Source organism: Pithys albifrons, chromosome 28 (assembly GCF_047495875.1).
Source record: "Pithys albifrons albifrons isolate INPA30051 chromosome 28, PitAlb_v1, whole genome shotgun sequence".
Taxonomy (NCBI): Eukaryota; Metazoa; Chordata; class Aves; order Passeriformes; family Thamnophilidae; genus Pithys; species Pithys albifrons.
This window is the reverse complement of record NC_092485.1, coordinates 4,083,677-4,097,912: the sequence shown is the minus strand read 5'-3', so window position 1 is coordinate 4,097,912 and position 14,236 is coordinate 4,083,677. Positions and strand designations below refer to the sequence as shown.

The following is a 14,236-nucleotide window of genomic DNA, read 5'->3' as shown; positions in this document are numbered from 1 at the left end:
TGGCAGATCCCTCTGCTGCAAAGGCTGTGAAGGGCTCTGTGTTTGTTTACCCATGACCCCAAACCATGTTTTCCACATTTTCACTTTTCCAAATACAACTGCATGATGCAAGGAAGGGATGTGGCAGTGCAAGGCACCTTTTCTCGTGTCTCACCAGTGTCCCTGGTTATCACTGATGGCTTCACAGGCCAGGACAAAGCACCAACCCACGTTCTGGGTTGTCCTCTCCATCTTCCACATGTGCCCCTGAGCTTTGCCCTTAGATCTGAGTAAACAATTCCTGTTGAATTGTCCAGGTAGAGGGATGGAAAAACTCTCCAAGCTGTATTTTTTTGGCAAGCAGGGCAACAAAGCAGCCTTTAACTCAGTCAGTAGAGGCAGAAGAATGCAAGGAACAAGTGCACAGCTCATGAAGAAGGGCTTTCTCTCCCACATCACCTCATGAAGTGGCTGAGGCTTTGAGCATTTTTTCTTCCTCAAGACAGACAACTCCTAAGAGCATCAAAGGGAGCTTGTTACACATGGAATCCCACTGGGACACAAATTCTGATGGGCCAGAAGTAAAAGGGAATATTCAAGATATTTTCCCTTAAATTAAATATAAAGGCACAAGAAAATTTCCAAGCCCATGTGAACACGTGTGTAACTCTTACATAAGGAGGGGCACATGGGACTGTAAGTAGGACAGCAGGCTCTGGGCTGAGGCACTGCCACGGTGCTCACCAGCTCCAAACACCACTGGGAAGGGAGTGATGATAAGCACAAACAATTTCCTAATACATCAGGCCATGACACAATGAGAACATTGTGATCTGAATTGTTTTAGGAGAGGAAACGCTTTATGAGGCATTTATTTCATGTCTGTGTTAGTGGGAGTGAAGTGCCCATAATAAAGGCATTAGCACTGCACTGTGTGCAATCCATTGGCCTTAAAGAAGCAAACAAATTTATTTGGGTGCTGGTTTTTGCCTGTGTTCAGAGGTCTGGAGAAGCCACGATGAACAGTGGAGTGTCTGTATCGTTATCATCAGCCCTTATCAAAAGCAATCCCCGGGAAGGTGTGAGATATCACAAAACATCCCCTGGTAAGGAACAAGATGAAGACGACAGAGGAAGTTCTTTGGAGACACGACAGTCCTGTGATCCCAGCAGGAACTGGCAGAGAGACCAACTCCTCCACTCCTTCCCCCCAGGCAAGTCCTGTGTGCTCCCAGGAGAAAACCAGAGATAATGGGATTGTCCTACTTTACCACTGACTTGTCAAACACTTCTGAGATCATGAGGTTGAAGACCTATAGAAAGGAGAACTACAATTGTAAAGCCTGGGAAGGCAGTGATGCTTTGAGTGTGAAGGAGAAAATCCCTCACATCACTCAAGAGGAAGAGAAGCAAAGGATTTTCTTTCTCTTGATATGTTGAAAGGACTTCTTGACTTTGAACAGGATTGAGAAAGCTTTTGGTTTGTCCTCAGGGTGGATGCTTCTCCTTGGGCATTCATTCCAACCCCTGCTGGCAGCAGTGCCTGCTCCCAGCCACGCTGCCCATCCCTTGGATCTTGCAGATTCCCACTGAGGTATTTACACAAGCAGTTCATAAATGTCTCTTCCCTTGTACCTCCTTGTCTCCTGGCAGCATTTTAACAAGGTTGACCCATGAGTTAAGTTTACTATTGGTTTAGCAGCAACCTGGTCACTTCTTTTTTAACAATTCAGTGTCTACTCCACTGACTGATCTCTTCTGCTTTTCTCAATCTTCATTACTCAGTGATAAGGGTTGATCTTGATGCTGGCAAACCTTCCTCTCCTTTCTTTTTCTGATATTTGTAGATGTCCTCACTGCTGCCTTCCCCACTTTCCAACACACTCAGGATTTTCAAAGCACCTTTTAAACCATTTTTCCCTTGCAGCTTTAGTACTTGCATTCATTTCAGGTGCCACAAAGCTACATGGAAAGGCAAAGACCAGGACCCTGCCACCATCAGAGGCTGCAGCTGCTCTGGACTTCAGGAACATGAAGCAGGGAGCAGTCTGGCAATCGGATACAACAGGGGTGCAGGAACCCCAGACCAAGGGGTTAGTGGTGATGTTCAATTAGCAATTTGTGCTAACAAACCCCCTTCCTCCATGGATCCCTCTGCCCTGGGACACACAGAAGAGCTGGCAAAGCCATTAACAGGCTGAGCCTCTTCTGACTGTTAAAAGCATTTTTGGATTTGAGCCCCACACCTTTTATGAACCGCTAAGAGAGATGGCTCCTGGTCCACAGAGCTGGAACCCAAATCAATTCTCTTTTCCAAATTCTGGGGCTGTGCACATTGGTAATTCCCTTCTTAATCCCAGATCTGCCAACACAACCCAGTGAATAGTCCCACCAAGACCTGCTGCTGGCCAGCAGGCCAAACACACCCCTGCACAGCAGCTGAGGTGCTGAAAGATGCTGGGTTTGAGGAGTCTGTGAGACCCCTGAAGGAAAGCACTGCACCAGTTATTGCTCTTAATGAACCTGGGCATTCCCACACAGCAGAAGTGGGGTCAGCTTTGGTGTTCAGGTCAAGAACATCACAGTCAGGTCAAGAACATCACAGTAAGGACAAGAACAACAAGACAGTCTCCTGCTACGCTCCTTTAAAGCTGCACCTGCACTTCTCGGTGCCAGAGACACATGGAAAGTCAGAAAACCTCACATAAACTTCACTTGTGCTACTTGTGCCATAGCAAAGGAAAGAATAAAGAGATGAAATCCCACTCTGGTACCTCAGAGATGTTGATCCTTCCCTCCTGAAAGGAGCACGTGGTGGGGTCGTGGGTGCAGAGGTTCCTGTACTTGCACCAGTGGCAGCGGAAGGCGCTGTTCACACAGGACAGGCACCTGGGGGGAGAAAGGAGAGCTCAGCACAGAGGTTGGCCCCTTGGGAGGTCTGTGTGGTTATAAACAGGCCTTGCCAGAGGTCCAGGCTCAGGGTCCTTCATAGGAAAATAATTTCTTTGGAGGGATGTCTTGATACAATAAAAATAACAAACAGGTTTAGCAAAACACACACTCAGAAGTGTCTTTAGGCAACCTCACAATTCATTCCGTAATAAAATGCAAGCTGGGATTTATTGCACATCATTGGATTGGCACAGAATAAAGCACGACATTGCACAGACAACAGGCTTGGTTTTCAGTTTCTAGAAAGTGGAAAACAAGGCAAGCCTGGCAAAAATGGGATCAGTTGTTTTACAAGTCAGGAATGCTTCAAGTCAACTGCAACACTTCTGCTTGGCCTTGGAGTGCAAAGATTCCAGCAGGCCCTTTTGATTCATGTAGGAAAAAAATTAACTGTTTATGAAATGTTTTTGAAAGAACACAGACCCTTTTCAGACCCAGAGGGCCCAGCTGCCAGCAAACTGCTGGGTGGGTTTTGTTCCCCACTAACTACTGCCAGATAGAGGCATGATCTGTGACAGCTGCTAATACTCACAGCAGCCACCTCCTCCATCTCCAAGGCCACCCCTCCGAGCCACGTGGCAGCATTTTGGTGACAGAAATATGGGCTGTGCCCATGGGATCTGTGTCATAGCCTGTGGCTCCAGAGATTGTGGTGCTGCCTGGAGTGGGCAGTGCCAGGGCAGGGATGGGCTGGAGCCAGCCCAGGGGCAGTGCAGACAGAGGAGCATCCCCAGGGAAGTAGGAGTGTGGCTTTAAGCTGGAAACTCTGGAAAAGGAGGAAAACAGGTTTCAGTGGCTCTCTTGCCAGCTGGGCACAGGGACCAGGGCAGTGGCTCTCATGAGCTGCTGCCACGAGAATGTGTTTTAATAACTCAATTGTCTTCTCCTTCTGATGCATTCATAGTGACCTTAATAGCTCAGGAAGCTTATTCTAATCATGCACATGCAAATCTGGGGGAGAAACATCAAGTGCTGAAACCTTATTTAATTACTCATTTGTCTGACCCATTTCTGTCCCCGTTTGGGTCTGCGGCACTTTGCCCACCTGCCCTCACCTGGCCTGGCCCTGCTCTTCCAAGTGCAGCATGGAAAGCTCTGTAGCTTGAAGCTTCAAATCCAGCACAGAAGGGTTGGGAATGCCCCTGTGCTGGCACTTGGTGACTGCAGCAGCAGAACAGGCTCCTGGGCAGCGCTGGCAGCTGCCCCTGCCACAGGACGTGCTCCCAGCCCTGTGGTCAGCCCTGCCATTCCCCATCCAGCTGCTGGCAGGTCCTGCCCACACTCCATTCTGGTGCATTAGAGCTTGCTTTGTTTCCAGAGAGAAATCCATAAACGCTTCAGGTCTGTAAATGTGTTTTTAAGGCCAGCCAGCTGCCTGCCAGCAGCAGATGTGCCCCTGGGGCATGTATTTCCATGATCCTCGACAGCACCAAGCCCTCCAGCCCTCTATGGAGCAGCCCCCTGTGCCTGATACATGCCTGGGCTGCAGCCCACCCCTTCCCCTGCCTGCAGCCCACCCCATTCCCCTGCCTACAGCCCACCTTCCCCTGCCTGCAGCCACCTCTCCCTGCCTGCAGCCCACCCCCTTCCCCTGCCTACAGCCCACCTTCCCCTGCCTGCAGCCACCTCTCCCTGCCTGCAGCCCACCCCTTCCCCTGCCTGCAGCCATCTCTCCCTGCCTGCAGCCCACCCCTTCCCCTGCCTGCAGCCCACCCCTTCCCCTGCCTGCAGCCATCTCTTCCTGCCTGCAGCCCATCTTGTCCTGCCTCATCGCACCTTCTCCTGCCCTCATCCCATCTCCCCCTGCCTGCAGCCCCCTCCCATTACCTGCAGCTCCCCCCCTTGCCTGCAGCTCCTCAGCCCCAGCCCCTCTGCTCTGTCTTCCCCAGCTGCTTTCGAGGCTGCTTCCGAGTTCACAGTTGCAGGATCGCGCAGCTTGGGGGCACCAGCAGGTTAAGGTTGTTCCAGGCTCACTCCACCTGCATCTCACAAGGCACAGAAAGCTCCACAGGCACCCAGAGTTGGGAGAAGACACGGACTGGTGGGCTCCCCTTGTACCTTCCGTGTCTGATGGCTGAACCAAAGCTCTGTGATAACCCCTCACTGCTGGTCCCAGAACCAGCACCCAGTTCTCAGCCTTTTTGTCTAGTTTTTGGCTCTGCTGGGAGAGGGAAGGGAGCACTCACAGCTGGTGGGCACTGCAGTTGTAGAACTTGAACTCCGTGCTGACAAACGTCCTGCCAGTCTCCTGTGACTTCAGCTGCAGCACCACTCCGAACCAGTCTGGGGATGCAAACAGAGCCAGTCAGAGCCAGCAGGAATGGTGGAAGCACCAGCAGACACAGGGGGACCCACTGAGCCCACTGGGCAGACAAGGGGGTTAAACACTGCTGTGGGTCACAGCTGAAATGCTTTTGGAAGCTCACCCTGCTCCCCAAAGGATTCAGCCTTCAATATAAAGTCAGTCTCTTCTGAGAAGCAGCCTGAGACTGGAATCACAGAATCACAGAAGGATTTGGGGTGGAAGGGAAGGATTGTGGAAGGGCATGTCTCCCCATTCCCATGCCCTCAGGATAACCCTAATCCCCATCACTTCTGTGCTTCCAAGTTCCCCAAAGCATCCCTTGTTTATACTTTGTCATTTCATAGAATCATAGAATGGTTTGAGTTGAAAGGGCCTTAAAAATCATCTTTTTCCAAGCCCCTGCCAGGAACAGAGACACAGGGACACCTTCCACTAGACCAGGTTGCTCCAAATCCCATCCAAACTGGCCCTGAACACCTCCAGGGATGGGGATCTACATATTTTCTGTGTATCATCTTCTACAATCATCTCCTAGAACAGGAGACACTGCTGGAAACAAGAGAATCATCAGGGAAGCTGTTCAGGAGCCTCAGCACTGGGTTAATTAAGAGCAGATTGCTCTTTTGGAGTTGCTGTGGGGAAGTCTACCCTAGCCCTGCTGCTGTGGGGCTCTGGGCCCCCAGTGTTCTCCAGCTCTCAGGCTCCATAGAATGCCTTAGAAATACAAAGATATCAGCAGGGAAGCACCGTTGACACCTGGAAGGATGCCAAGGAGAAAATGAGTTTTAAGCACGTAGCATTTTGCTTATGGGAAGAGAAAATATGACAGCGGTGACATTAATGAAGAAACAACTCAAAGATCAGGACCAAAAAATTGAAACTGCATCCACCTACTCATGGGTGCTCAGCCAGGCTGAAGGGAGGGCTCCTGCTTTCCAGACTCACCCAGGCTGGCACTCATGAGCCACCCTGAAAGGGACAGATGGCTCCTGTCCTGTCTTGGGAGCTGTCTGGCAGTGCAGGGAGGGTGTAAAGACAGGACAATCATGTACTGCTGCCTGCTCCCAGTCTATCCTTCCCTGTGTGGGATGCATTTCTAAAGGATGAAGCATATTTAGCTCCCTGGGTTCAATAGTCTTTGACAGGAGCATGAATTTCCCCAGCAGCAGCCCCAAAGGCTCTGCTCCACCCAGCAGATACTTCCAAACCCACGCAGTGCTGTCTGGTGGCACAGACACACCAGAAGTCAGTTCCTTACCTTGATCCACAGGGATGGCAGGGACATCTTTTGCTGGTGGTGAGACACACACCACTTGGCTGCCCAAAACCTGCCCTTCCACCTCCGTCAGGTTCCCGAAGAGGCAGGTGACACCTGCTGTCAGGTCTGGAGCATCACTCACCAGCAGGCTGAGCTGCAGCGGGGACAGGAGGAAACAGCACAGCCAGAAAGTCAGTCAGCAGGCAAATGTGCCCAAATTCCCTTTGTATTTCCAGCCCCTGCTGCTTTCCCGCTCCATTCAAGCCCCTTAAATTACTCCCCTGCCCACGGGAGGTGGCCAGATGCCCTTTAATGAGAAGGGGAGGAGGAAAAATAAAGCCAAGGAGCAGCTTCTTTATGGATAAAAAACCACCTCGCTGAGCCTTTGGGCACTGCAGGTCAGGAATGGTGGCAATGGCCCCTTTTTGTCCCCTGGTTGCCCTGCAGCAGCACTGGCACCCCCAATGCCTGTGAAGCAGCAGAAGTGTGTTCCCCCTCCTCCCTGAGAGCAGCAGTGACCACCCCAAAACCCCCCAGCTCAAACCACCTCCCTGCCCCACAGAATGAACAGCAGAGACCACCCTGCTCTGTGGCCATCAGAAATGAGCAAATCCCCACTGACCCCAGGACTGTCCCAATGGCAAACTGGTGCCTGCAGGGGTGAGTGTCTCCCAACAGCCCCACACCATCTCCACATGGAGTGCTGGGGTTCATCCTGGGAAGGGGAGGCAGCAAGGCCAGGACCCAGCTGCCGTGGGGCTCTGGGGGGCTCTGGGGGCAACAGCTGGGATGCTTCGGAGAGCCAGCCCTGAGCACAGCTCACAGATGAGCTTGTTGGGAAACAAAGCCTCTCCTTTCACCAGCTAATGAAACCAGACCAAGAGAAATGTGAGCTGAGGCCCAAGGGGAAGGAGATTTGTTTCTGCCATCCCCTCTCTCTCTTCTTCCCTGGCTCAGATGACCCCTTTGCTCCCCAATGCAAGTCTGACTTCATGAGAAAACATTTGTGCCAACGGGAAGGGAGAAAGGCTGGAGAATGGAGTGTTGCCTGCAAACCTGGAAAGTGCTGGAAGTGCCTGTGGAAGTGCCCCCTGCCCTCTTACCGGGAGGCTGTGCTCAGACACGGAGATGCTGCTGGGCTGCACCGTGACGCTCATGCACTGGCTGATGCTGCCTGCGAAGCGAAACGGCTCCTGGGCTCGCTCACAGCTGTCCCTCGGGGAGCACCTGCCAAAGGCCAGAGCTGTCAGAGCACAGAAAACACCTGGGCAAGGTGTTCTGCACTAGGACCTGGCACTGCTCTGCACCGGGACCTGGCACTGCTCTGCACCGGGACCTGGCGCTGCTCTGCACCAGGACCTGGCACTGCTCTGCACCGGGACCTGGCGCTGCTCTGCACCGGGACCTGGCACTGCTCTGCACTGGGACCCGGTGATGCTCTGCACCGGGACCTGGCACTGCTCTGCACCAGGACCTGGCACTGCTCTGCACCGGGACCTGGCGCTGCTCTGCACTGGGACCCGGTGCTGCTCTGCACCGGGACCTGGTGCTGCTCTGCACTGGGACCCGGTGATGCTCTGCACCGGGACCTGGCACTGCTCTGCACCGGGACCTGGCGCTGCTCTGCACCGGGACCTGGCGCTGCTCTGCACCGGGACCTGGCACTGCTCTGCACCGGGACCTGGTGATGCTCTGCACCGGGACCTGGCACTGCTCTGCACTGGGACCCGGTGATGCTCTGCACCGGGACCTGGCACTGCTCTGCACCGGGACCTGGCGCTGCTCTGCACCGGGACCTGGCACTGCTCTGCACTGGGACCAGGGATGGACACCAGGTTAGGATCAGAGGGCACTGAAAAATACTCTGTCAGCAGAGGGAAGACAAATCACAAGTATCTCATCAGCAGTTCCCAGTCCTGCCTGCACTGGGACACAATCCAGAGCTCCAAGTCCCCGGTGCTGGGGGTGTGGGGGGACCCAGGCACTCTGCAGCCCATAAACTCCTCATCTGCACAGAAACTAAGCCAGAAAACAGTAACAGGCAGTAACATGATGATGCCTCTATTCTGATTAAAACAAAACCACACAGTTCACTAATAATCTCCTGGTGCTGAGGGGTAAGACACAGCCAGGAATGGGACCTTCCAGCTGCTGCCAGCAGTGCTTGGCTGGTTTTCATGCCTTGAGCTCCCAACTCTCTCCCATTCCCACCAGCAGGAATGCAAGCCCCCGAGCGTGCCAGAGTGACTAGGACTGCTCCTAGCATGCTGTGTGCTCCAGGATGGCTCCTTATCCCTGTTTTTCTTTTGCAGGTGTCCTTGGAATAGAGTGAAATTTAGTTGCTTCCAGCAGAGAACCCACTGGGAAACTAAGGAAGAATTATCAGTGTTTCAAACCAATACCTGAGGCTGCAGCACTGGCATCCCTCCATGATTTATTATTTTATGTCATTTGGGGAAAATCCTTTTCTTCCAACCCCCTCCCTGGATGCAGATGACGTATTTGTATTTTGGTGTTAATAAGTCATCTGCAAACTTTGCCACTTTCCACTCATTGCTGATCTTGGACTTGATTTCACAAAGGCCAGCAGGTCTTGCTGCTGTGCCCAGTCCCAAGTGCCACCAGCAAGTTCTCTCTGACAGTTTTGGAGTGTATGTGGTACCTGAATTAACAAGGTGTTGCTGCCACACTGCTTGTTTTCTTGGCTCTCTGTGGAGCAGCTCCAGCAGTCCCGGACACACAAACACCTCAGCAGAAACACCTCCTGCCCACGCAGAGGTCAGATTTTGCCAACAAACTCTGACCACTGACAAGTGCCTGGCAAAACCAGGCTCTGGAACAGGATCATTCTTCACTGGCACAGGGTGCCCAGAGAAGCTGTGGTTGCCCCATCCCTGGAAGTGTCCAAGGCCAGGTTGGACAGGGCTTGGAGCAACCTGGGTTAGTGGAAGGAGTCCCTGCCCACAGCAGAGGAATGGAACAAGATTGGCTTTCCAGTCCCTTCCAACCCAAACCATTGTGGGATTCTGTGATTCCATGAAGCACTGGGACCACCGTGCTCCTTGCAAGGCTGTTTGCTTTAGATTAAGTGAAGTTTCCACTTTCCCTTTCCAAACCACCTGTGTGATCCCTGGCAAACACTGGTGCTTCTCTCCTCATCCTCTGTCTCTTTGTATCTTTTCCTTTGGAGCATAATGGAGCTAAATATGAATGCTGCCAAAGGAAGAATTATCGAGGTTTAAGTGAATCTGTAAGATAGCTTTAAAGTGAGCTCTTGACTGGAGCCTTTATCTCATTGACTTGCTGGAATGGCTCTTTTTTATCATACTATTTATGGCAACAGCCCTAACAGAGATAAATAGGTCTGTAGACAATAATACACTTGCAGAGAACAGCGTGTGGAAGTCTTGCAGGTTTCAGATCCCACTGGGCTGGAGAGACTCTTTAACAATCTCCTTGAGGCCTCTGATCACTCCCAAAGAGCACTTGCTGCTTGTAGAAGAGGAAGAGTCCCACACTTGCTCAGGCCACGAGACACTCTCTTGATATTCTAAGGACAAAATAATTTCCTCTTCTGCCTCTCCATCCTTAACACACCCTCCTTTTAGCCATCTTTCAGAAACCACTGTTTGAGCATCACACCCTTACCCACCACCCTTCCACTGAGCAGCTGCTGCAGCTGGAGGAATGTGTAAGAATTAGAGGGGAGAGATGAAAAGGTAAATACAGACACTCCAGAACTTGGGGCCTCCAGATAAGTATGCCAGAGGCTTCAGGAACAGCAAGATAAACTCGATTATTTACAGCCTAAAACAAAAGCTAAGAAATGATCATTGCTCCAAAGTGCAGATGCTTGAAGGTAGAGTTGAGAAATACCATCAGGAACCCTTGTTGGGAATAGTTCAGTGCTGAAATGTCATGGCCAAAAGGGCAGAGGAAATGACACTTTTCTCTCCTCTTGACATTGAGGGTTTTCTCTCTGCAAAATGAAGATAACAACCTTTACCTGCTTCCCAGGTGGCTTATGAAGATTCAGTTCATTAGCATCAGGAAGTGCTCGGTGATCCTTGCAGAGGAGCTTTGCAGGAGGCTGAAGAGCACACCACGCACAGCCACCCACAGGTACTGAGTGCAGCATCCCCTCCCCATCCTGCACAGCTGTCCCAACCTCTGGAGAGGCACATAGGGAAGAGCCAAAGGGATGGGAATCCCCAGGGGTGGAAACCACTCCTTCTGACAAAGCAGATGTGATAGTAAAAGACTTTCAGACACCACTGCTCATAGGGTGGCTCAGCTGTAGGGCTGGACAGGCTCGTCTGAAAAGGAAAATTAAAAAAACCCCAGGGTGCCCTGGGGTGCTGCTGGTGGGGATGCTCAGGGTTCTGATGCTTCCCTCAGCCTCTGCCTGTGGAGCCAGAGGGATGGTCAGGGCCAGGGGCTGAGCTGCTTCTCCTGCTCCTCCCCAAATGTGGGCAATAAGCCAAAGAAACCGTGGGGAGCTGCTTTGCACCCCAAGGCCACAGGTGCCAAATCCAGGCCAGATTTGCTCAGGAGCCTGGTGTTCCCTGCTCCCCTCCAGCACCTGCTCCTCAGGCAAGTGGCCAAGTGCTGCTGTGTGGGTGCCTGAACTCTGCCTCCCCCCATTTCCATGCTTCCCATGCCTTTAACGGGGCTGCTCTCGAGCTGGCACTCGGCCGCAGGGATTTCTATTCCTCTCCTCCAGCCCCCTCGAGGCTTTCCCCTCCTCCCCCCACCCACTCCTGCCTGGTGGTCTCCCTTCCGCCCTAGGAAGTGATGGTTATTATGGCAGGGGAGGGAAAGGAAGGACAGGGACACCTCCTGAATGCAGAGAGCATTTCCTGGAGCTCCCCTGAAATACAAACCCCATCCTTAGCCCTTTGTGGCTGGTGGTGCCCGTGGGGGGCTGCCACCCCCCAGCCCCACCGGAGCACAGACCCTCTGACCTTTCCTTGCAGCATTGAAATGTCTCTTCCTGATGCATTGAAAAGGGCTCAGTGCTCTGCTCTGATGCTGTAACCTTGCTGAAAGCAAGTCCCACTCATATAATCGAGTCTGCTGTTGCCTTTTAAAACTTATCCATTACTTGGGATTTTGCTTGGGCCAGCAGGGGTGTGAAAACCACAAGGCCTCCAATCCCACCAATTTAAATTCTGGTTTTTCATCGTGGCCCCATCACCCTCTCCATACAGTGAGTGACCCACTGCTCCTAAAGCAAGAGCTTATTTTCCTTTACCTCTTCACAGGAGCTCAGTGATTTCCAATGGCATTGGCACTGCAATGCAGGGAATGTCCAAAGAAGGGAAAAATGGATTTAAGGAACTTCACCCTAATTCGTTTTGTGTGGGAGGAGCTTGGTAGCTTTGAAAGCTGCTTTTATCATCATGAAGTGGTCAAGGCTGGACTTACATGTGGTGGAGGGAGCACCAGCCACAGTGGGGGTCTCCCGAGCTCAGGCACTCCCCGCAGGTCGTGTACTGCTCACAGGACTCCACGGGCACCCGAGACACCTGCAAGGGAAGCAAACACAGGGCTCAGGGCTCCTCCCACACAGCACACCAGCAAACAAACCCAGGGCAGCTCCAGGTCCTGCTCCACCAGCTGCAGGAGCACAACATGACAGCAATCCACTGCCTTAAGTGAATTTATGTTCCTTAACCCAAGAATAGGCAATATTGGAGACTGAGACATGAAGTCACCCTGTCCCTCGGGGTGAATCATGAGCACACACTGCTGGCGCCGGCTCACCAGGACCCCCCGACCTCCCTGCCCAGAAGTGCTCCCATGGCCAGAGCTGTTCCCTCCTCCCTGATTTACAGTTTGCTATCTCACACTTCCCCCAGGGGAAGCTGCTTCAGGGAGGAAAGCTGACAGGGAATAAAGTTCTTTGGGATTTTGTCAGCTTGTTTAGTCTAGGTGGGTATTTCATTGCTTGCTCCATCTTGGCTACCCGGAGCCCTTCCAGGACCAGCATGGACTTGGTCCCCCAGGCATGACCCACCAGGAGATTCCCATCCCTCCCAGGTAGAGATTCCAGAGAGGGAAGTTCTGCAGGGAACACCCCCAAACACTGCTGCAAACCCCTCTTTGCATTTCAGGCACATGCACGACATCCCTGCATGAAGCTCAGATACAGAACAGTCCTGACCTGTTTATCTGCACTGAAAACCCCAAAGGCTCCAAAATGACACCCAGCTTTAACCATAGGTCACTGCTTGGCAAGAACAAAGAAATTTTTAACCTTTTTAACCACTTTAACCTTTACAACTGTTCCCTTTACCACCTCCAATGGGCACTGTGGGTTTGCATCCCCTGTCCTGATGCCGCAGTGCAATCCTCCTGCCCTGGCTCGTACACACAATGTATGGAAGAAATTCTTTACTGTGAGGGTGGTGAGGCACCAGCACAGGTTGCCCAGAGAGGTTGTGGACACCCTTAAATTGTTCAAGCGCAGACTGGACCAGGCCTGGAGCAACCTGGTCTGGAAGGGGTGGAACAACCTGGTCAAGGGGGGTTGGAACATGATAAGGTCCCTTCCACCCCAAACCATTGTGTGTTTTATGATTCTATTTACATTCCTATTCCTAAATCCTCTCTATAACAATTATTACCCAGCCCTGGGGCCCTGCGAGCGATGCCTGGGACTGGCTGGAAATGAAACCAACTGTCGGCATCGCACTGGCTCTGTCCGTCACAACAGCAGCCGGCTCGCAGCAGCTGGAGGGGAGGCCGTGGCCGGCGCTGAAAGGAGCAGTGTCTCCCCAAACAACGGCCACTGTCACGCCAAGTGCTGTTGACACAGTGAGAACCCAGTTCCTCTCTGAAGACGACACCAATAGGGCTGCTATTCTCCTTGTTTCCTCAGCCCCTACTCGACAGCTTTTCCTGGAAGAAAAAAATCGCCCCTGGATGCACCCAGGGATGGGTGGTGTTTCTTTTTCCTGCGGTGGAACCCGTGGGATGGGTGCAGGGCTTAGTTTTGGGGGTGCTGAGAGCTGGAAATGAGGGGTGTGAGGGGCAGAGTCAGGTGCACCAGGAATGCATTTGGTCTGTGGCAGATGGAAAGAGCTTCAGAAATGGAGAAGATGATAGCACAGAGATGGAAAGGGAGGGGTTGGGTCTGATTGCTGGCTGCAGAAGGTCTGGGACACCCTCACGGGGTCTGAGCCTCAAATGGCCCATGGGATGTATTTTTACCTGCTCTGCTTCTTCCCTCTTTGGAGGAAAAATCCCTTTACAGACATCGCAGTGGGGTGGGAGTGAGCCCAGGAGCCTGTTCACAGGCACAGCCACCCCAGAATGGCCCATCCAGGTCTCACTCCTGCACCCTGCCCAGTGCTGCCACCATGCCCACATCCAGTGGTCACCCAGCACTTCCCAGTGCAGACCAGTGATGCAGCATCACTCTGCTCCTGGGTGGAAAACTAGAAGCAAACATGTTTTTCACAGCGAACAAGCATCCCATGGGAGCTGCCATGGCTCTTATCCCCTAGGGGATACATCAGCAACCACAGGAGGCATCAAGGAAATTCACTGGGTTTCCCCTAAAATCTTCCCAGCATGTGCTGGTGGGTTGGCTCTCACCGACCCTGGAGGTCAGGACAGCCCTTAAATCATCAGGCATTGCTGATCCCCCTCCTCTTACCCACAAGTGAGGCTTGACAGGATCTCTCCCTGTGATTTATATGCAGCTCAGGGCTTGTTTCATGTTTGTGAGGAGCTGG

At 52.4% G+C, this 14,236-nt stretch overlaps 1 protein-coding gene across 1 annotated transcript in view; it reads right to left on the bottom strand.

Moving 5' to 3' along the window:
• PLXNA2 (plexin A2) overlaps positions 1-14,236 on the bottom strand; it is a 169,127-nt gene that overhangs the window by 58,307 nt on the left and 96,584 nt on the right. The window contains exons 5-9 of the mRNA XM_071578509.1: positions 11,922-12,022; positions 7,598-7,721; positions 6,495-6,648; positions 5,118-5,214; positions 2,754-2,868 (exon numbers count right to left, since the gene is read on the bottom strand). Coding sequence (XP_071434610.1) covers positions 2,754-2,868; positions 5,118-5,214; positions 6,495-6,648; positions 7,598-7,721; positions 11,922-12,022 — 591 coding nt within the window. The remainder of the gene's footprint in view (positions 1-2,753; positions 2,869-5,117; positions 5,215-6,494; positions 6,649-7,597; positions 7,722-11,921; positions 12,023-14,236) is intronic.